The 24,228-nt window shown below is 37.5% G+C and overlaps 1 protein-coding gene across 5 annotated transcripts in view; it reads right to left on the bottom strand.

Moving 5' to 3' along the window:
• The window catches only part of MTMR10 (myotubularin related protein 10), a 52,414-nt gene that overhangs the window by 21,527 nt on the left and 6,659 nt on the right, over positions 1–24,228 (bottom strand). For 3 of the 5 annotated variants that reach the window (XM_049108010.1, XM_025437702.3, XM_049108009.1), the window contains exons 3-6: positions 9,946–10,082; positions 8,066–8,138; positions 7,205–7,347; positions 332–422 (exon numbers count right to left, since the gene is read on the bottom strand). In XM_049108010.1, coding sequence (XP_048963967.1) covers positions 332–422; positions 7,205–7,347; positions 8,066–8,138; positions 9,946–9,957 — 319 coding nt within the window. In that variant the 5' untranslated portion in view covers positions 9,958–10,082. Of the gene's footprint in view, positions 1–331; positions 423–7,204; positions 7,348–8,065; positions 8,139–9,945; positions 10,083–13,837; positions 13,928–24,228 lie in introns of all 5 variants that reach the window. The other 2 variants (XM_049108012.1, XM_049108011.1) reach the window with 1 other exon arrangement.

Raw genomic sequence — 24,228 nt, 5'->3', positions numbered from 1 at the left:
ATTTCAACTCAAGCTATCAATTAATGTGGGTTCGAAAAGGGAGAATCTTTCTTCACCATAAAAAATAAAAGCCAGAGACTGTGGTTTAGTAAAAGACCTGACATGATTCTTATAAGCCTATGTTTATAGCTGCTTACAGATTCTTCCTCGTCACTTTCTGAGAAATGATCTAAGAAATATTGTCTCTTTTAGTATATAGTGCTTTCTTCTTTAGCAGTTATAAAGCTAGTAATTCTACCATTGTTAAAACTCATATACTTGGAAGCCTCTGATAAACATAAAACTTATACAATGTAAAGTTAATCACAATATTTAATATTTTCATATTTACCTGAATTGTGGTATTTTTTCCCAACATATTCAAATGCAAAGAGTAGCTGGAGGTCTGTTGGCTGGGAATAATGAGCTATTGCAAGGCATACCTAGGAAAAATTCTACATTTAGAATTTGATTTTAACACACTTATTTAAATGAAATGTACAATAAGGCCTTGATTATTGGGACCATCATCTTGGGTGGGGCAGTGATCACAGATACTTATTTACATGTTTTTTTCTGTGAAAGAGCTGTGAAAGAGCTAGACTGTGAAAGAGCTCCTTAAGGCCAGGTTTCTCATTCAGTGTTGGGCCCCCAGGACACTGTTTATAAGCTTTTGTGAGTACATGGTAAGTATTCAGTAAGTGTTTGCTGAGTTGAATTTTAACAGCAAAGTAATTTTATTCAAATAAAGAAACTTGAAACCTAAAGACGCATTCTCCTAAAAGGCAGCAACATGTGTGTGTGTATATATATATATATATATATATATATATATATACTCCCTAAAGAAAGGATTAAAAAGTTTCATTTTTGGTGGACTATAATGATTTAATACAGGAATCTGGAAGGCTTAATGTAAGGTATGAAATTTTAACATTCATACCTCATGCATTAAAAAAAAATCTAGCCTAATAGAAAAACTATTATCACAAAAAATGAAAATTAGCAACAAACCCAAAATATAGGATGGCTCAAAGAGGTACAAACACACAAACACACACACACACACACACACACACACACACAAACTGCATTTAAGAAAATGGTTTGAGACTATGTCTAGGGTGGAGAAAGCATGGGCCTCTCAATTGAACAGATCAGGGCTTGAATCCTAGGGTCTACCAAACACTTGCCCTGTAAGTGGTATGAAATCAGTTCATCTCTCGGAGTCTCAGTGTATGCAACTATAAAATGAAGAGAATACCTATGGCTACATTAAGGATTAATAATCTTAATGCACACCTGGCCTCTGCAAAACCTCCACACATGGAAATATAGTTGATATTACTCCCAACTGCTGCTGGAGGGAAGGAAGCAGACAGTGCTCTATGTTTACAACGCCCTGGACTAGACTTCTGCAGAAAACACTTTTAAATGATCAGAGCAGAAAGAGGAAATTTAAGACATATGCAAGGAGAGAAGAGAAGATCTTCCTTAAAAACATTAAAAAGCAGTGAGCCACAGCGATATACTTTTGACAGTAAGTAAGCAGGAAAAGTTTAGTTAATGATTAGTCCATGTCAATTAGTGGTGTTTGAGATGGGTTAATGCAAATCCTACCTAATGGGTAACTATGTGTCAAGTTCTTGTTTAAAAGATATTTTAAAAGTCTTTTATGGAATAAATGTTTCCTGTCTTACTAAATTAGAATATACATACAAATAAGAGGACAAAGGTTATCACTGGTTTTAGATTTGACTAAAAATAATATCCAAAGGTTTTTGAAACTTTCATATAATACCTCAGTTTTCTTGATGACTACAAGGAGAGCTTTCTAAGACAGTCTCACCTATGCAATTAGGACCCAGTAATCTACATTCCCATCCCTAATCTGTCCAACAGTCTTCCTTAAGGAGATGCTTCCAGCAGCAAAACTACTGAAATCTGTACCTTGAAGAAGTCCTTGACCACTTTCTATTCCTTTGGGCACTATATTTAGTTTATAAACTTTGTTGTACTTTTCTCAAGATTATCTTTCATTTTTGTTCCATTTCTCTACACTGCCACAGCCATATTCTTTTTTTTTTTTTTTCACAGCCATATTCTTAAGCCATACTCACCTTTTGGCATCTCTGTGGGCCTCCCTACATTCTGCAAAAAAAAAAATTCACAATGCCTAAGGATTCCCTTCTGAAGATGAAATTTGGACCAATAACTTTGCTTACCAGGTAAGCTGCTGGCTTTCTGAGATACCTACCTAATAAAAGAAATCTCATTCCTGATTCTTCATCAAACTGGCTCTCCTTTACCGGACATCCCTTTCTTTCCCAATATCCCCTCAGTGGTCTTCTGTTGGAGAACAACATACTTGCACATACTGTGCTTGCCTTACATCCGGCCACCTCCTCTGCCACACTCTGCCTGGGAAATTCTCCACTACTCAGCCAACTACACTGTCACTGAAACTACCACCTCTGTTCAACTCCAATCTCTTCACAGGCCTTCCCTGACCAAGCCGATTTTACAGTATTAACTGGAGAAACCCTTTTGTTCTCTGTGAATAACAACCACTCTGATATAAAGTGTCTCTTCAGTTAGCTGTGCTTGTATAGCTGAATGCATTTGAGAGTATTCATGAAATAGTTTGGAGTGTAGATAAAAAGGGCATAGGGATTCTTCGTTTTACTTCCACCATTAAATGCAATCCCTCAAGGGTAGATGCCACCTCTGTCATTCATTTGACAGATACTTCCTGTGCATCTAACCATGTCCAGAGCCTGGGGCTACAGCAATGAACAACAGAGATGCAGATCCCCGGCCTCACGAAGCTTACATTCTAGGAGGGAAGACAGATAAAAGATAAAAAAGAACAACTACAGTAAGGGAGCTCATTAAAGGAAAGGGACATGAAGTGTTATGGTGAGACGAGAAGGGAAGAGGTTAATAATTTAGAGAAGGAGAGAGACCAGGAAAAACCTCTCTGTGCAGGGTGAAGACCTGAAGACTTCTGCATTTTTGCTCTCCTCAGTAGCTTTCTGAAGGTGCTCTGTGCACCACAGCAGCTGCACTAAAGATACTAGTTGACAAAATTATTAACATAGTAAGGAAAATGCTCTAAGCCAATGGAATGAGCATATAACATTTTCAAAGCAGCCACAGGCCTAGTTTACACAAAAGAAATTCATAGATCATTGATTATGCATGGAGTATGTTGTTTACTGCTACAAAGCAAAAAACAAAGTTTATCTGCTAGGCAAAACCAATGTAGCCTATTTCTAAAAAGTCCGTAAGAACAGTACAACATCACATTTATAAAGGTTAGAAAACAGATCAGTATATCTAATAGCATCTCCATTGCAAGAAGACTATAAGCAATCTTGTGAAACCTAAATGGTTTAATCACCAGCACAACAGCTGATTAGAGTGGGGGCGGGGGACACAGAACTTGAACTAAAGCTGGCGCTGAGTAGTGTAATTAGAAGTGTGGACCACTTAGTTCTAAGTAACTTAAGGGGCGTCTTTAGGAACCCAGATAAAGGCACATACTGCTTACGCTATCTGGGTTACATCCATTCTGTTATGTAGGACATTTTGAGAAGGAAAGCCAAGAATCCTCTCCCTCAAGCTTTTCCATACACACTCTTTAAAAAGCTTATGTCCACATTCTTAGCTTCCATCACTAAGAACTTGAAAGATTTTAAAAAGTAGGTCTCATTTTCATGTAAAATTATTCTAATTTTGCAATGTACTCCATAAACATTAAAATTTTTAGAAAAACTCTACATCTTTAAAAAATGCTTCTGAAAATAGTTCATCTGCCCTGGCTATCAAGGGAATGAAGAATATCTTTGTACTAAAGACATTAAGTTATGGTAAATAATTAATTTACTGGAGGAAGAAAAGTAAACACTTCTGAAATGATTTTTGGACCAAGACTGATCTTGTGGACAGAAGCCAGAAGTACCCACAGTTGGTTTCTCTTCTAAGACCAGCTGGGGGCGCAGCACTGGAGAAGCTCTAACCTCATCAAGTTCCAGCACACTGGCAAACGAAACTGGTTTCCTGTATTTTTGTGGTTTGAAAGCCACCAAGGAGTAGTCTCAGATTCAAGGCAAAAAAAAAAAAAGAATTTAAGGAAAAGCCAATTTATTCTTTAAATAGATGGGTTGAATTTTCACTTTTAGAAAGTACACCTGACAAGTGGTTTACACTTAATCCATAAAGTGGAGACTAAGGGCATACATTTTACTTACCATATATACACACACATATATATTTTATAAGTGATAAACCATTAAAGAATTTTTTTTTTTGCCCCTTAGTTTTGAACAGAGTTCTTCAAAAGGAAAGGGAAGCTCCAACATGCTTTGAGGCTAGACATCCAATTCTGCAAGATCAAATTCCTTTTTGTTTTACATAGATCTGTCCCAAACATCCTTATTTACTTGTGACAGACCAAGGATATGCAGGATGAATGCTAAGCATACTGCCATCTAATCTTGTCCTCACACAATTTAGGCAACACCAACTAGACTACCAGAAGGCTATAGAGTAATATTTAACAAAATGTGAACAAATTTAGCATTTCAAGATTTCATACTTCAAACAGAAATATGAATGCTTTTGGTATTTCAAAGGTAGTCAGTTTTTACCCACCAGAGAACTCTGAATGGGCATCTGGTCATTTTAAAACAACTTATAAAATCAGAGCATTTCCAGAGAAAATTTAGCAAAGTTTCTGGGAGGTAAAATCAAGCTGTAACTTCCCAACTGTTACCTAATTTTAGATGAAAACTTTCACTTGAAATAAAAGAATATGCTAGAATTCTTGTTTTTAACTCATGAAGCCAGTAAACTTTGGCAGCACACAGGCCTTAACCTCTGTGTCTGAAACGTTAAATCAAGGGAAAAAAAATCTCTATTTAGGGCAGCCTGGGTGGCTCAGTGGTTTAGCACCACCTTCAGCCCAGGGTGTGATCCTGGAGACCCAGGATCGAGTCCCATGTCAGGCTCCCTGCATGGAGCCTGCTTCTTGCTCTGTGTCTCTGCCTCTCTCTCTCTCTGTGTCTCATGAATAAATAAATAAAATCTTTATTTATATTCTTATTGCCTTTCATTTTCTTTCCTGCACCTGCCCCTCCCTGCAACTTGGCTGTACAGAAGATAAAAAAAGCATTTCTTTCAGGCCTGAGGTTACATGCTTTCAATGTTTTAAGCAGATAGGAAAGGACTTTTGTCAGAAGTCTGGTCCTGGGAAAGGGCATAACCAGTTGGACGAGGCTGTTTTATGCAGACAGTTCCATGCGGCCCCCTTCATCACTTACCAGCAGACAACAGACAAGGGCAATCCTGAATTTCCAGGGCACTTACCTGTTTCATTCATTTGGCAGCTAATCACTTATGTGGAAACATCTTTTATGTCACTACTTTGTACCACTATTCAATTTTCATTTGTTCATGCTCTAGCTTCTCAACAAGCACATTTGCCTCACACATTAAAGATGACCAGCAGGTCAAGAATGAAGCCAAGTAATGATGGTTTCCAGTGACTGAAATAGAGTCCTCCGAGAAATATAATTGAGAGTGGGAGAGGGAAACTTTCTGAAAGAATATTGGGCCACTGTACCAATTTCTTACTTAAAAAAAAAAAAAAAAAAGTCCTGTCCTAACTAAATCTCTTAAGTTCTATGGTGTCCCTATTCTTGAAATGCTATACATCCTGAAATTAAGATTTTCATTAGCAGATTCCTGATGCTCTGACTGATTAAATTACAAGTACATATTTAAGCCCAAAAAAGTAGCTCAGCTAAAATGTTTTATATATAGCCTACTATCTAATTAGTCCTCAAGTCTTTCTATATAAGCATAGGCATCTCAAATTAGTAAAATGCCAAAATCACAAAATGCAGAACTGAACAGATGAAAAGGGCCTTAAAAGCTACCTAGCTGAATTTTCAATAACGCAGCATGCCAAAAGAGGGCCTAACAGACTCTACCTGAAAACTTTTAGCCACAGAGCCCACCATTACTCTGCTAGATAATCTAGTTCCAGAGGTCCAGCATATTCAAATATTCATCTTATGCTTACCCTCCTGTGAGGAAACTGTTGATTCGAAGTTCTAAAAATAAATATACAATGTCCTCACCAAACTGTATGAAAACAGCTGCCTTAAGAATTTTTTGATGGCCTTATTTTGATATAAACAGAAAATTCACTGCATTAAGTCTACTAACTATGGAAACCAAAGGCACCCATTTTGGGGTGGTGCAAAAGCTGACTTATAGAATCAGAGCATTTCCACTGAGAAGAAGGTTCCACTTCACTAAGAAACTGTTTCTTTATTCCCAATGTGTGGGAGTTGGCTTCTCCTGGAAAGTGTTATATTCTCTGCATTTGCTGCATCATAGACTAGACCAGTAGGGCATTCGGTTAACTGGCTTCACTCCTTTGCCAAAGCCAAAATGTGGGATGAAGGAAGTGGGAATTTCTACCATGAATCTTACTCCACTAGCAGGCAATAAACATTCCCCAGAAGGCAGGAGAAAAACAAAGCCAATTAAAAAGTTCCTAGGCTTTTAGCTATTCTTGTGGAATAGCACTCAAATTAATTCACTAAGGTTTTTTTTAAGGACTAATAATTATTAGGCTTCTCCCATAACTATACCTTTACCTAACCCTTAAATCTAGCTAGTTCGTTGATGAGGTTCTGAAGTATTATCTAAAGTTCTAAACAAGAAAGAAACCAGCTGGTAACGGTCTAAATGCAAAAGATACTAATTTCTACATCACAGTTTCTAGTATTGTAGGAGCTGATAAAATCAAAAAACAAAAAACCTACATAGAATACTTTAAAGCAGGGATGCCTGGGTGGCTCAATGGTTGAGCTCTGCCTTCGGCTCAGAGTGTGAACCCAGGGTCCTGGGATCAATTTCCGCATCGGGCTCCCCACAGGGAGCATGCTTTTCCCTCTGCCTATGTCTCTGCCCCTCTGCCCACATGTCATGTCTCTCATGACACAATAAAAATATATTTTAAAGCAGCCACAAATCATCCAAGGAAATAGTTCTATTAACATTTTTGGCTTTGACTTAAGGAGATACCTGATAACCTCCCCTACTCGAAAAAAAAAAAAAAAATCTGAGCAACTGAGAAAAGAGACCTTCCATACAGAACTGATATTGGTAAATATAGTGCAAAACCCAAAACTTGATATAATAGTATTACCTTTTTGGCACTTTCAGGACCTGATTCATCAAAGCGAAATCTGACAATTCTGAAATCTTTACAGTAAATAATTAACTCTGTTGGATTAAATTTCAGTTTCTGGTTGGGACCGAGGACTTTCTGCTTCCTCTTGTGGTCATTTACTATAAATGAAAAAATAAAGAAAAAAAATGTGTAAAAATTCTTTTCTGTTATTCACTCTTTAGTATACTTTAATAAATTATTACTGAAAATAATTAGAAGGTTACCCACCACTGAGCACTGCTTCTCTGGAATCTTTCATATTTGTCTACAATTTCTAGAACTTTGGGGGATTGGTTTTAAAATTTTGCTTTAGACTGTATTAAATGACCTTTGCACAAACCCACCACCATCTAGGCACATTTAAGCTTAAAATTTCAATTAAAAAGAGGAAAAATACTTAGAAAACATAAAAAGCTAAATATGCTGTATTTCCATTTAGAAATAATGTATTGAGCTCAGGGCACCTGCATGGCTAATTGAGCGAATTGGGTTGAGCATCTGACTCTTGATTTTGGCTCAGGTCATGATTTCAGGGTCATGGAATTGAGCCTTGCAGTCAACAGGGAATCTGCTTGAGATTCTCTCTCTCCCTCTCCCTCTCCCGCTCCTGCTCCTCCTTGCTCACATTTGCTCTCCCTCTCTCTCTAAAATAAATAAATCTTTAAAAAAATAATTTATTGACTTCTCTTTCATTAATATTCTCGGGACTCAAAAAAGGGGAAAACATAAACCTACAGAAATAAAATTCCAGCCCAAATATGTGAGAAGTGTGATTCTTTATGCAATACTTCCTGAAGATAATCAGCTTTTATGGACTGAGTAAAGAATACTACATACCTGTGACAATTTGCTCAATACATGTTAAAGGGACATCATGCTCACCAAGAAGAAGGTTTCTGTAATGAAATCTCTGAAATAAAAATTATGTTCATGTTAAGTCTTTCCCCAACAACCTTAAATGGTAGTAACAGCCTTACTTTTACATGTGATAAGAAACTGTGATGGCTATGTAAAAAGATCAAAAAGCTTTTTGTCTGTAGAACTATGAGAGTTCTAAAGAGGGAGTATCTTAGAACACATTTCAGTCATGAAAAGAAGAAAGAAACACATGCTGTGTTCATACTCTTTTCACCTATCTCTCCATACTTTTAAATATGAAATGAAGTTGTGTAAGATAATACAATTATAATATCCATGATACGTAACATTATCAGTCACTTCATAGGCAACCATTTGCACGTCTAGTTCTGGTTGAATCCATCATAAATAAACAAATGGAGAAAATAAAGAAAAAGACTCAAGTCATCAGATTTTAAGGGATAAAATAGTGGCTTGATTTTACAAAGGAGACTTTAGAAAATCACTCCTTAGAAAGTAATTTTTAGAGCAGAAATTCTACTAGAAATATAAATCTTCAGGCAAACTATAGCTCGTTTTTTTTTTTTTTTTTTAATCTGTCAACAAACACTTTATACCAATTTTTAAACTCAGAACATAGTTGACACTATTAACCTGCTGTCAGAAGAGCACTGGTTTGTTTTCCCTGCCACTGGTATAGGATGTAAGGTATTTTAAATACATACATCTCATTTAAATTCTGTGCCCCAAATAAAAATGAAGCTAAAAACAAAGGGAAAAACCCAAGTCTACAGCCTAGTATGTCTACATACTAGATAGCTGTAAATGCCTTTAGTCTCAATATACCTACCAAAGTTTGCAATAAACACACAAATATACAGTAAATATTTTGGCAAACTAATGAATTATTATATAAAATATACTTATCCAGAGTCAGACACTTCAGTCAAAAGTTTACAACTGATATTAGAGAACAATTCCTATTATAAATAAAAGTCTAAAAAAAAATAAAAGTCTAGGGGATAAAAGTATATAATACTTTACAAATCAAAACAGAAGAGCCAAGCAAAAGCCCAGAATTTTTAAGTTGATCAAATGAAGACCTGAACTTTTAAAAACCAAAATTAAATGGAACTATTTTCCAGTGAGACCATAAAATGGCAAGAGGGTTATTACAGAAAAATTTCATTAATATTTTTCTTTATTCTAATTATACTAGAAATTTGGGATTTCAAAGATTTCTTTTTTTTTTTTTTTTTTTTTTTTTATTTATGATAGTCACAGAGAGAGAGAGAGGCAGAGATACAGGCAGAGGGAGAAGCAGGCTCCATGCACCGGGAGCCCGATGTGGGATTCGATCCCGGGTCTCCAGGATCGCGCCCTGGGCCAAAGGCAGGCGCCAAAGCGCTGCGCCACCCAGGGATCCCGAAATTTGGGATTTCAAACTAAATTTGATGTTTCAGAAAAGTGACTAATTAGTTAAAAATACTATGAAATCTAGAAAATGTGCTGCCTTTATATAATTATTTGCTAAATAATTAAACTTTTCTCTTTGGGACTAGCAAAATAAAAAAAGCACTTTAAAAGATGTGGAAGAAAGAAAATACTAACTCCATTACTGAAAGGATATCTACACAATAATCACAGGAAATAAGCAAGGTGACTCAACCATCTCACTAATTCTACTCGAGTCTCAACATCCTCCTTACACTTTATTTTGAATTTTAAAATAATACATTCCCAACACTGTTAATCACATAATGACTTTATAATTTTCCATACCTGTGCTTTATGTAATTATATGTACTGCTTAGAGTCAAATCCTTGACACAAATAAACAGCACACAAATAACACACACCTGTAATGGCATCGGGTCATCCGTAATAAAGGAAATTTTGAAGTTACTGCAGATCAGCTTTCCCCACAGGTCGTACTGACTTGTGTCCGTTGCAATGCATTTTCTCACAAAACTGACTTCATTTACGACAATTTCTCCTTTTCAAAAAGAAAAATATTGTATGAGCTACAACTATACCATAAAATATCTACAGTCACTGTGTGGCCTATGAGGACTGCTTCATGACGATGAGGGCTCACCAGGTGCCAGGCACCAGAGTGCTTTCATCCTCATAACAGCAGCATCAACAGTGAGGCACTGCCTGCTATGTGTAAGATATAGAAACTGAGGCAAGAAGAACTCAGGGATCTGAGATAGTTCAACCAGAAAGGCTGATACCCAGTCTGCATTCTTTAGTACTATGTGATACTGCCCTCATTATCTTTTATTGAAAGGCATTCTGGAGAAGAAATAAATATACTCTCTTCTTCAGAGTACTACTTAACAGAATATTTGTATTTTATTAACAGGTGACTTTACACCCCAAACCAATGTCTTTGAATCCTTTACTAAGGGATGAGGAAGAGAGTTTGGGTTTAATCTCAAAATTAACTATACAATCTATTTATTTTTGGTAAATAGGGTTCAGGATGGCAAGCTAGGAAGACGCTAGACTCATCTCCTCTCATGGATATACCGAGTCTATACCTACATATGGACAATTTCCTCTTTAAAAAAAAAAACAAAAAAAAAAAAAAACAACCCTAAAGGCTAGCTGATTGATGATTACACATTGGCCAAATGAGAACTACACCATATACAAGCAGGTAGGAGAGACTGGGACATAATCTCACTATAAACTCCATCCCTGTATGGTCACCCACAACCAGGATGGAACACAAAACCTGGAGGTTCTCCCTGAGGAGGCAAAGGGTTCAAATGTTACATTAGGCATCCCAAGTTTTAACATATACCTTTAGAGACAAGCCTTCAAAACATGTAACTCTGAAAACCAATGAGGCTTGCATCTCAAGACCCGTAAGACCATAAAGATCCAAGAAATTGCTCTTAAAAGGCTCAGACACTTGGACTCACATACCTGGGGGCCCAGGTCAGAGGTAAGCTGATGGTGCTTACCAGACTTAAAGTGAAGGAGGCTCACCTGCTTATATTAAAACACTAGCTTGAAGGGCAGGCGCCTAACTTAACACCTTTATCTAGGAGGCTGTTGGAATTCTCTCCAGGGAAAAGATTAGTGAGCACCGTATCACACATTCCCTTTGCTGTGCTCCAGGGCACTAGAATCTCCCAGTAGGGAGCTTTTACATGTATCTAACTGGTGCCTTGATTTTTTTGTAGCTGTCAACTGGGAAGCACCTCTTGATTGCCTGGCTCTGGAGGCCAGGGAGCTTGTGTTCTTCGTCCCATGGGACTGTAATAATTGGTGTCATTCAGAAAGGAGCTCATACCTCTGCCTGGAGCCCTAATTTTTGTGATTGCTGCCAGGGGACATCTCTACATCACGTGGCTCTGGTAGTCAGTGGGATTTACACTTATGAGTCCTACAGGACTGTACCCAACAGAGAAAGAGTTCTTAAACAGCTATCATCCCCAGGGCACAAAAGGAAGCCAACACACCCAAAAGCTCAGTCTTTCCTGTGAAGAAGGACCATTAGGTAATCAACACAACTGTGGCCTGAGACGCAAATTTCTAATTACATACACATCTAGGGTTGGGCTGTAATCCTTTCCAGAGACTTCAGAGGGTGGGTGCTATCTTTGTGCTCATGCTCTGCAGCACTCCAGAGCATCAGGGTCTCCTGGAGGAGCACTTTATGTGCCTCTGGTGCCTCTGGTACCCTGGCTTTTATGTCTGGAGTCCTAGTTTTTGCCCAGGGGACATCCCTTGATCATCCGGCTTTAGTGGCCAAAGGGGTTTACATTCTGGGTCCCATGACACTGTGGGAATGAGACAGCTGGTTCTTGGCAAGCAACCACCCCTATGGAGCTGCACAGGCAGGTGACAGGAACCTCCCCCCACCCCCAAATCTTTCTAAAGGAGGCCCCTCTGCTTGTGCTAGAGCAGGTTTCAGGTTTGGCATACACTTAGTGGTCTACAGACCCGTTCTCAAAGAAAGTGGGCTGTGGAGGTCATCTTGATGCTCTCCCTCTGCCTTTCACCAGCTTGATGGTATTACCCAGAAAAGAGCTTGTACACTTGTCTGGAGCACTGATTCTTGCAACTGCTACTCAGGGTACACCTCCAGCTCTCTGGCTCTTGTGGCCAGTAGGGCTTCCACTTGGGGTCCCACAAGACTGTATATATTTGCGTACCTTAAAAAGTTGAGGCCTGAGAGTCTGGCTTCCAGTCAGCTGGAACCTAGGTGCCAAGACACTCCCCTCTGGAACACTGACAGGCCTGGCACACGCTAAACTATTGAGAGCTCTTAAAAATATAACAGGCTGACTGACAAGCAGGATGGTTCAAGAGATAACAAAGAGCTGGGGTAGAGCTGGATGATAAGGTTCATCTCCTATACAAGGCCCTTCCTTCAAGACTGAGAGGTAACTGTTCCATTTACTGTATAGAAACCAACACAGAGAGTCAAGCAAAGTGAAGAAACAGAGGAATATGTTTCAAATGAAAGGACAAGATAAAACCTCAGAGAAAAAACATAAACAGAGATAAGCAATTTATCAGATAAAGAGTTCAAACTAATGGTTATAAAGTTGCTCACTGAAAATGAAAACACTAACTCAAAGAGATAAATATACCCCTATATTTATTGCAGCATTATTTACAATAGTCAAGATACTGAAGCAACATAAGTGTCCATCAACAGACAAATGGATAAGGTAAATGTGGTATATGTACACACAACGGAATATCACACAGCCATATAAAGGATGAGACCATACCACCTAAGACAACATGGATGGACCTAAAGGCTATTACAGTAACTAAAATAAGTCAGGTTGAGAAAGACAAATACCATATGATTCCACTCATAAGTGTAATCTAAAATAATAAATAAACAAAAAGTAAAATCAGAACTATAAATACAGAGAGCAAACTGATGATTGCCAGAGGGGAGGAGAGTATGTGGCTGGGCAAAGGAACAGGAGATACTGATCTCCATTTATGGAATGAGTAACTTACGGGAATAAAAAGCAGAGCATAAGGAATGTAGTTGCTGATATTGGAAAAGCAGTGGAAAAGGTCAGATGGTTGCTACACTCGTGGTGAGCAGAGTATACTGTGTAAAGCAAATGACTAATGCTTTACACAGTATACTGTCAAATGACTAGGTTGTATACCTGAAATTAATGTAACATTATGTGTCAACTGTACTCAGATTTTAAAAATTGCATTTAAATTGAAAACAAAAAAGGATGCTCACTGAATTAGGGAGAAAAATTCATAAACACCATGAGAATTGCAACAAAAAGATGAAGACCTAAGAAGATACTGAACAGAAATTACAGAGCTGTTGAACACAATAACTGAACCAAAACACCCCAGAGGGGTTCAACAATAGACTAGATGAAAAAGAAGAAAGAATCAGTCAATTTCAAGACAGGGGAATAAAACCACCCAAATCAAAATAGCAAAAAGACAAAGGATGAAAAAATGTGAGGGCAGCTTAAAGGACTTACTGGATAACATCAAATGGACTGTTTGCAACATAGGGCTCCCAGGAGAAGAGAAAGGGGGAGAAATCTTATTAGAAGAAATAATATCTGAAAACTTCCCTAACCTGGGGAAGGAAACAGGACATCCAGATCCAGGAAGCTCAGAATTCCCAACAAGGGAAACCCAAAGAAACCCACACCAAGACACATTATAATTAAAAATGTCAAAAGTTAAAGACAAAGAGAGAATATTAAAAGTGGCAAAAGAAAAACAACTTACTACAGACAAGGAAGCCCCATAAGGCTATCAGCAGACCTTTCAGCAGAAACTGTACAGGCCAGGAGAGAGTGACACTATATATTCAAAGTGCTGAAAGAAAAAAAAAATCCTTTCAATCAAGAATACTGTACACTGTAAAGTTATCATTCAGAAGTAGAGAAGAAATAAAAAATTTCCCAATCAAAAGCTAAAGAAGTTTATCACCACTAAATTAGCTTTAGAAGAAATGTTAAAGGGACGTTTTTATGCTGAAAAGAAAGGGCACTAATTAATAACAAGAACACATATGAAAGAATACATCTCACTGGAAAGATAAACATATAGTAAAGGTAGTGCATTAATCACTCCTAAAGATTTTAAGTTTAAAAGACAAAAGTAAAAAAATTAACTAAAACTACAATTGCTTACAGGATACAGAATATAAAAACATGTAAAATGTGACATCAAAAACATAAAAGCTGGGTGGGAAGAGTAATAACCTTGAGCTTTACAATGGAATAAAATTTGTTATCAACTTAAAATAGACTGTAACAGAAATAAATTGCTATATGCAAGCTTCATGTTGCAAAACAAAGCAAAAACCTATAGTAAACACAATAAAGATCAAGAGGAAGGAATATAAGCATACCACTAAAGAAAGCCACAAAATTACAAAGGAAGAGAACAACAGAAGGAAAAGAGAGGGACTACAAAAAAACAATATAAAATGGCAGTAAACACATACCTTTCAATAATTAGTTTAAATGTAAACGGACTAAATGCTCCAGTCAAAATATATAGAGTGAGTGAATGGATTAAAAAAAACAAGACCTATCTATATGCTGCCTATAAGAGACTCACTTTAGATGCATGGACACACAGACTGAAAAAGAAGAATGGTACAAGAGATTTTTCATTGCAAATGGAAACCAAAGCTGGAGTAGCTATACTTAGATCAAACAAAACAGACTTTAGAACAAAGACTGTGATAACAAAGAAGTTTGTTACATGATGATAAAAGGGTCAATCCAACAAGAAAATAAAACATTTGTAAACACGCACCCAACACAGGAACACCTAAATACATAAAAGATAATTATTAACAGACATAAAGGGAGAAATAAGACAGCAATATATTAATAGTTGAGGACTCTATTAATGTCAATAGTTTGAATCAAGTACCAACACAAGAAAATTACAGGCCAATTTCCTTAATGAACACAGATGCAAAAATCCTTGATAAAATGCTTGCAAACTAAAAAATTCAATAATATGTTAAAACCATCATACACCATAATCAAGTGAGATTTATTCCAGGGATGCAAGGATGGTTCAACATCTATAAATCAGCCAATGTGATACACCGCATTAACAAATTGAAGGATAAAAATCCTATTATTACCTCAATAGATGCAGAAAAGGCATTTGACCAAATTCAACATCCATTTATGATAAAAACTCGACGAAACCAGGCTAGAAGCCCACAGCTAAAAACAAACTTAGTGGTGAAAAATGGAAGATTTTCCCTAAAAAATCAAGAACAAGACGGGATGCATGCTCTTGCCACTTTTTTTTTTTTTTTTTTTTTTTTAAAGATTTTACTTGTTCATGAGAGACATAGAGAGAGAGGCAAAGACAAAGAGAGAGAAGTAGGCTCCATGCAAGGAGATGGATGCAGGACTCAATTCTGGGACTTGAGGATCACGCCCTGAGCCAAAGGCAGACACTCAACCACTGAGCTACCCAGGTGTCCCTCTTGCCACTTTTAATAATACAGTACTGGAACTCTGAGCCACCGCAATTAGGTAAGAAAAAAATAAAAGTCATCCAAATTGAAAATGAAGAAGTAAAATAGTTACTATTTGCAAATGATATGATATATATAGATATATAGATATCTACAACACCTTAAAGGCTTCATGAGAAAACTGCTAAAAGTAATAAATCCAATAAAGATGTGCGATACAAAATCAATACACTAAAAATCAGTTACATTTCTATATACTAATAATGAACTATCAGAAAGAGAAATTAAGAAAACCCACTTACAACTGCATCAGAAAGTATAAAATACCTAGAAATAATTTAACCAAGGTAGTGAAAAACCTGTATACTGAAGACTACAAGATAATAATGAAAAAAACTGAAGATGACACAGATAAATTTCTACCAAAGCAATATACAAATTCAATGCAATCGCTATTGAAAATTCCAGTGGCATTTATCACAGGAATAGAACACACAATCTTAAAATCTGTATGGAACCATAAAAGTAATCTTACAAAAGAACAAAGCTGAAGGCACCATGCTCCCTGATTTCAAACTGTATTATAAAGTTATGGTAATTAAAATAATATGGCATTGGTAAATAGGCACATACATCAATGGAACAGAATAGACAGCCTAAAAATAAACCCACCCACACATAGTCAACTAATCTATAACAAAAGAGCCAATGGTAATACAATGGGGAAAGGACAGTCTCTTTAATAAATGGTATTTAGAAAATTAGGTAGCCATGTGCAAAAGAAACTGGACCACTATTTTATATCATACACAAAAATTAATTTAAAATAGATTAGAATCTTGAATGGAAAACCATAAAACTCCTAGAAGAAAACATAGCTTTTGATGATAATCTTTTGAATCGGACACTAAAAGCAAAAGCAACAAAAGCAGAACAAACACGTGGGATCACATCAAAGGAAAAAGCTCCTGCACAGAAGAAACTATCAAAAGAATGAAAAGGCAACCTAGTGAATGAAAGAAAATACTTTGAAGTTATACATATAAAAGGCTAACATCCAAAATACATAAAAAACTCATACAACTCAACAGCAAAAACAAAAAAAACCTGATTTTAAAAATGGGTTGAAGATCTAAATAAATATTACTCCAAAGAAGACATACAAATGGCCAATGGTACATGAAAAGATGCTCTATATTGTTAATCGTCAGGGAAATGAAAATCAAAAAGTACAATGAAACATCACCTCACACCTGTTGCAATGGCTATTATCAAAAAGATTAGAAATAACAACTGTTGGCCAGGATGTGGAGAAAAGGCAATCCTCACACTGGTGGTGGGAATGTAAATTGGTACAGACACTGGAAAACAGTATAAAGTTCCTCAAAAATTAAAAACATAACTACGATATGATCCAACAATTCCACTTCAATTATTCAGTCATAAAAGAAAATGAAATCTTGCCATTTGCAACAACATGGATGCACCTTGGGAGCATTAAATGCTAACTGAAATCAGTCAGACAAATACCGTATAATCTCTCTTATATGTGGAATCTAAAAAAACAAACAAAAACAACAAACAAAAACAACCCAAGGTCTTAGACACAGAAAACTACTTAGTGTTTGCCAGAGGTGGAGGATGGGAGGAATGGGTGGTTTGGGTTTTTGTTTTTTAATTTAAATAAATTGAATTTAGAAAAAAAAATCTTAAAATAGGGTATATTCCATAAAGCCAAAGTGAGTTTCTCTCTGTACCCAAATTATAACTTACTTGGCAACAAAACTTTAAAATATAGTTTTAGAGTTAAAAGGGCAGATTAAAAAAAGTGAGAGGTCAAAACAAAATTTATAACCTGCCTTGAGGAAAGGAGAAGAAATGAGTGGGAAATATCAGAAAGGGAGACAGAACATGAGAGACTCTTACTCTGGGAAACGAACCAAGGGGTGGTAGAAAGGGAGGTGGGCGGGGGGTGGGGGTGACTGGGTGACGGGCACTGACGGGGGGCACTTGATGGAATGAGCACTGGGTGTTATGCTATATGTTGGCAAGTTGAACTCCAATAAAAAATAAGTAAATAATAATAATAAAAATATAATGTGCCTTGAAAGGAGTAATTTATTTAAAGTGTGGTCTTCATTAAAATAAACCTTAATTTCAAGATCTAAAACTCAATTAGACCCATGGACATTTTTAAGCAATCTGTCCTTCAGGGTCAATGGTAGAAAAGTGAGGGTACTTCATCTACTTCATCTATATTTATCATAAAAACCTTAACAGTGGTGGATAGGACCTGTTTGCTGATAAGCCCCAGATACCTACCAATTCAAGAAAGCAACTACAGTCTCAAAATGATCCTTTCTCTCAATAAAACTGTTATAATAAATTTGAGTTGCAATAACAACTTTTATTCAAAGTTCTTTTTTTTTTTTTTTAAAGATTGTATTTATTAATTCATGAGAGACAGAGAGAGAGAGAGGCAGAGACACAGGCAGAGGGAGAAACAGGCTCCATGCAAGGAGCCCAACGCCAGACTGGATGTTGGGAATCCAGGATCACGCCCTGAGGCAAAAGCAGGCGTTCAACCACTGAGCCACTCAGGCGTCCCTTATTCAAAGTTCTTAAAAATACACAAAATTATTTTAAGAACAGCAACCTACCATTTACTTGATGATTCAATTCAAATTTACTCATGTCAAATTCTCAGCTTAAATCATTTGAGTAATTTTCCATATGAAGACAAGCCTGCTTCACATGACCTGTGACCTTGCTCTTTGCTACTATCTTCCTCACCCTCACATCACAGTGCCCTGATAATGCCTAAGGCTCATACTGCTTTCACTGGATGGGGTCTTTGCACATGTTGTTCCCATTTCCCAGAATATTTTCCCTTAGCCTAATCACTTTTTCAGAAATTCCTTTTCTTTTTTTTTTTAAATCTCCCTGCCTGGATTAAATTCCTCAATCCTAGCATCATATACTTGTATTTTCTAGCATTTATACAGCTACAGTTTTATATATATATTTAAATCACTACCTGTCCCACCCTCGTGATCATATGCTTCATGAGGGTAGAAGGTGGACTGATTTTTCCTAAATGCTGAAATTTCAGTTCCTAGACAAATGTCTAGCACAAGGTAGGTGCCTATTAAATGAGTGTTGAAGATGTGAACAAATTAAATCACTTCTCTGTTCCCTAGTTCACCAGGCAAATACCACCAATAGAAGAGAAGGTGCTCTAGACAGAAGAGAAATCACAAATTTAATATGACCAAGCAGGTCATATTATGCTTACACCTTATCCAAGAGGGTAAGGAGATAGACTAATGGGTATACTCACATGAAGTCAGAAAAAAGGCACAGAATTGTTATGCTTCCCTATACACACATACGGAGTTGTAAAATATACCAATCAGAGTTTCTCAACATTTTTCCTATTTGATTTTTACAACAACCCATAAGGTGTGAGAAATAAGAGACTTGGACCCAAAGAAGTTATATCACTTTCCTGAGATTTAAAAAATAGTAAGAAGTAAATTTTCAACTTATAACCAGGTGTTCTGATCTCAAATCCAGTATTTGTTTCTCTATGCTTACATAAAATTAAATATACTGTATCTAGAAATAGTAAGCACCAAAACCGAATTAAAGATTCAAGGTACTAGTCTTAACTGGATTCTGATGAGAAAAAAATTTGAAATGACAAAAATATATATTCATCAAATGAATTATTCATCAAATAATTTAAATACATAAAATTTAAATCTTCCATATAGCTCTTTGAACCCAATGCTTCCCAATTATCAGAATGTGGGCTAGTGAATACTCAACCCTTCTTCCCACCAAGAAACCTTAGCTTAACTTGAAAGAAAAAAAATACCACCTAAATTATTATTCACATTCACAGTTAGATGTCATACTCCTGTAACACTGACTTCATACTACAACTACTGATTCACCAAGTATAACCTATATCATTTCAGGCTGTGCCACTTAACTAGCAAACTCATCAACCCAAGGACTCTCAAAACAATGCTACAAAAATTCATTCAGTTGTAACTTTAAATGTATGTTATGTATGTATGTTATGTACATGTATGTTATGTTATACTTATGTATGTTATACTCAAAAGTTTACTCAAAAAAAAAAAAAAAAAACAAGCCATACCACAGGCCTGTTTTAGATTCCTGAGAATTGGAGAAGACATGGTAATGAAAAGAGATGGAGGTCTTGTGAGACAGGGCATGGCAGCCTCATAGTACCATCAGCCAATTGTATTTATGATGCACACACTCAAGGACAGCCCTCCTTCTCTAGCAATGTGATCCTCTTACTAACGGCACAAATGTAAAATGTCAAGCCCATGAATGCAGTGAGAATGAGACAAAAAGGAGAATGCATTTAATGAGTCCAGGGGTTGGCTGAACACAGCCAATGGACCAAGTCTAGCCCTGGTTTATGTAAAAAAACTTACTGAAACATATCCATACTTATTTGTGTATTGTCTATGACTGCTTTCAGGGGACAAAAGCAGAGCTGAGTACTTGCAACAGAGACTTTATCGCCTTCAAAGTTCAAAACATTTACTGCCTGATACTTTACAGAGAAACAGCTTGACATGGTTTCTTAAGAACTTTTATATAAATTCAGATGGATACAGAAACATAAAGAGATGTGTATATACGTGAGTTAGTAATACAGGTACATATCTTCTACTCTGGCCCCTACAGGCCTAAAAGCAGTGACACCCCATCAACAAAGCACATTCAGCACACAGATCTTGGTGTGTCGTTCTCCAATGACAGGAACCTGGGATCCTTGTGGAAACAGCTATTTCCAGGGCCGCAGCAGAGACAACTCAACATGAATAGGGAGTCTCTGGTAGTTCCAGAATGCCAGAAAGTAAGGAAGGAGATAGTGGAGGGAGGACATTTCAAAAGGATGCAGGCACCAATATGCAAGAATTCATCAGTCCATCAGTAAAAATAGAGAAACTACCAGACTAAAGATGCTAAGAAGACATAATGACTAAATACACTATGGTACCCCGATGGCATTTTGGAATAGCTAATGGACATTAGTGGAAAAACTAGGGAAATGTGAAAAGTTGAAGTTTAGTTAATAGCATAGCTAATTTCTTAATTTAGCTAAATTTAACAATGTCAGGTAAGATATTTAACATGAGTTTATTTAACTGTTTTATGAATCCAAGTTTATTTAAAAATAAAACTGAGAAAAAACTGGACAAGAAATATAAAAGTAACGACAACAACAAAAGTTGAATAGGGACTCTTTGGGCTATGGTCTTTTAGGGCAACTGAAGCATCACACAATGCTGAGAGGGGAAAATGGGAATGAACCCTTGGGAGAGGAAGAGAAGTCAGGTGGGATGGAGGGGAGGATGAAAAGGAGGGCACTTCTGGAGAGATGCTCTGTTTGGGTCTTATTATTAAGCATATAATTAAGTAAATGTCAAGTTAACCTGGCTTGAGGTTTACTTGATAACACTAAATTATGTTCACATGGAACCAGTCTTTAAAATATTTGGATCATGTAGCACGGCTATCAGCTCTCATAATCATTTTCTGCTCATATTCCATAATAAAGCAGTAACACTGGGTAGGAGCTGTTGCAGCTACTGCAAGTACTGCAATTCTGTGAGACAGAACACTAGCTTACAGACAGGAAAGGGGAGAAAAAAAAAAAAAAAAAGGCCTCTTCCTAGAGAGAACAGAAACATAAATAGAGGAGTACTGAGACGGTCCTTGCTGCATCTGAAATTAGAAAGCCCTAAGAAAGAAAACACCTAACAAAAGCTTCAAAACTCCAGAAGACCATGAAGTTTTCCCAAAGACTGTACTCCTGTGCTTGTCAGGTGGCAAAGCAGGGCTGTGTCAGCCTTGCACTGGCTCATGAGAACCTCCAGTTCCTCCTCCCCCGACACCCTCAATCTCCAGCTCTGTGCCCGCAAGTGGACAGCCTGCAATCAGCCCCGGTGGGAGGATTTTTACCACCAAGCACTTTCCAGCACAGCTCTGGAGGGAAGCCTCATGGAAGATAAAGTAGGAAATTTGTTTCACTGTAGGGTAAGCAAAAAGCACCACAGAAAAAGCTAGCTAAATCAGATGATGGGTCAGGAGTTTCTATTACAACCTGGGAAGGAATCAAGAAATCACCAAAATTTGTTTTCTCAAGACCCTTCCACCCATAAAAATAAACAAGGAAATATAATTAAAATTAATAAATCTCCAAAAATGGTATAGCTAAGATAGTTTTTAACTTCCAGAGAACCAAAAAATCCTGTTGTGTTACCTTTTGTAATGCCTTACACATTTACAAAGTCAATAAATAAGTGGTTGATGAATAAAAATACATTTCCCCATACATTTTAGCTTGGAAAACAGCTACAGAAAAAGCCTTACTGTATACAGTAGCTAACTAGCCTATGAAATATGTTTAGGCCAAAAGCGTCATTCAATATATGGCTTTACATATGGTGACTGGCCGTCTGGAACTGAGCGGATTCTTGACATGCGAGACTTTTCAGCACTAATACCACGACACTCACAGGCAAAGTGGGACCAGGTGTCACCCTAGTTGTAGATAAATTCAGGAATTAAAATGGCCTAAAAATTATTAAGGGAGGGTGAAACTGCATAGAAGACAAACACAAAATGTCTGAAGCCATCATGGGTACCAAGGGTCCAATTTTGCAGGTCACACGATACAAAAAAAGCCTGTAATCAAGGAGCATGTCCAGTAAGTGCCACACACAATGCGGGCTGAAGGAGGGTTAGAAGTGCAGACCCTGCGAAGAAACTAGAAGGAAATATTAAAGGCAGAAGGGGACTGACATAGGTAGGACATGTGATAACAACAGTGATAACGTCCTAAATAAGGAACTGGGCACCTGGGAGAGAGAAAGGAACCAGAGAGACTGAAGCAGGTATCAACACTGGAAAACAGGGCACAGGTAAGCAAGGTGGAGTGTTGGCAAATTGCAGAGGTTACAGAACTTGGGTTTTTATCTTGGGTAAGCAGGATTTACACGTGTAAATTCATGGCAGAGATTCTGAGTAGGAGCTAAGGTGCAGAGAGACTGATGGTCAGAAATGAGGAAGCGAGCAACAAAATGCTGGCCCACGGAACAGCAGTGGCAGCCTAAGGACAGCCCTGAAGGCTCTCTAGGGGAGGGATAAACATGATGGTTACCTGCTTCACAGCTCCAAAATGGAGTTACACATCCTTCTGGGCTTTTAAAAGCAACATAGGTATGAATTAAAATACTACAAAAAAATCAGTCTATAATCATCTCTAAAGTCGATGTACAAAAAGGTGTATTAAAAAACAACACAAAATGTTAAACACCCAAAAGAGAACATCTACCTGTAAGGGATTTACCATGCCAGTGAGGAAATACGAATTAGTGAGGCAGAAAACAAGAACAGTACATAAATGATCTAAACAGTGAATATGTAAAAAATAAACAGGACATCTACTCAACAATAGCTATTTTCATTTTCCAGATGGCTCGGGTCGTATGCTTTTCTGATCCAATTACAAAAGACTCTGACAATGAGTGCATTCATTATCGACCTAACAGTTAATCTCAATGCTGAAAGTGCTGCTGGCATTACAGATGGCAAGGGGGAAAGAGCTGAGCCAACACACAGCCTTAGCACAGTAGCTGAGGCTCAGGAGGCACTCGAGATGCCCAGCAGAAGTCATTTCCTGACAACTCCCTCAACCCCAAATTTCACTTTGGTGACCTTCCTCTGAGCCCTCACAACCTCTGCTCTTCTGAAGCATTTCCCCCAATGAACTAAAACTCTCTGAGGGCCGGACACCAACTTTTCTTTTAGCTTTCTCCTCCACCAGACAGTGTGGACCATGCATTCAATACCTATGGAACAATCAACTCATTACTGTAGCCACAGTGTTTCAAGCCATTCTCCCTTCTACCTGGCAGATCCTTAACAAGATCCCATCCAAGAGTTAGAAGAGAGAAAAGGCCAACAAGCCCACTTACTGCAAATCTCCCAACCTCACCACAAAGCCGCTGGCATTTCACCAGCCTCCGCTTCGGCACAGCCAGCAACAGGAAGTCCACTGCCTCCCAGGGCAGTCCGTTTTCTGGCAGCTAAAATTAAAAGTTGCTCCTCAAGTTGGGTCAAAATCTGTCACTGCTGTGGAAAGGGTACAGCCAAGGACAGAACTCTTTTTACCTCACTAAAGAACTTCTAGGCAGATATCCAATCCACCCTCTCTCCAGTTCCAAAGCATAAATCTGTACCCTAATGTCACCAGTGTGGTCAGGTAGGCCCTGCTGCTTACTGGTTAAAGGCATAGCCTGGGAGTCAGGCTCAGAATTCTGGCCTGCCCTTGCTAGCTGTGCAATACTGTGCAAGTTATTTCACATGTGCAACTATAGTTTTCTCACCTGGCACAAGAAGAAATGAAGAGTAACCTGAAAGCTATGTATTAAATAAGGATTTTAATTGAAAGTATCAAAAGTGTGCCTACAGCTTACAAAAAGAATTCTGTGGCTTTTCTGTTAGCTAGATTTCAAGGAAATAGAGCCTAGGAGCTTGAACCTTTAGAAGTACCCCCTCAGTATTGTGCCTCTGCCTCTAAAACATGTGACTTTACTCTTTGGGGCAGGTT

Source organism: Canis lupus, chromosome 3 (genome assembly GCF_003254725.2).
Source record: "Canis lupus dingo isolate Sandy chromosome 3, ASM325472v2, whole genome shotgun sequence".
In the NCBI taxonomy this organism is placed as follows: domain Eukaryota; kingdom Metazoa; phylum Chordata; class Mammalia; order Carnivora; family Canidae; genus Canis; species Canis lupus.
This window is presented reverse-complemented; position numbering and strand designations above follow the sequence as displayed.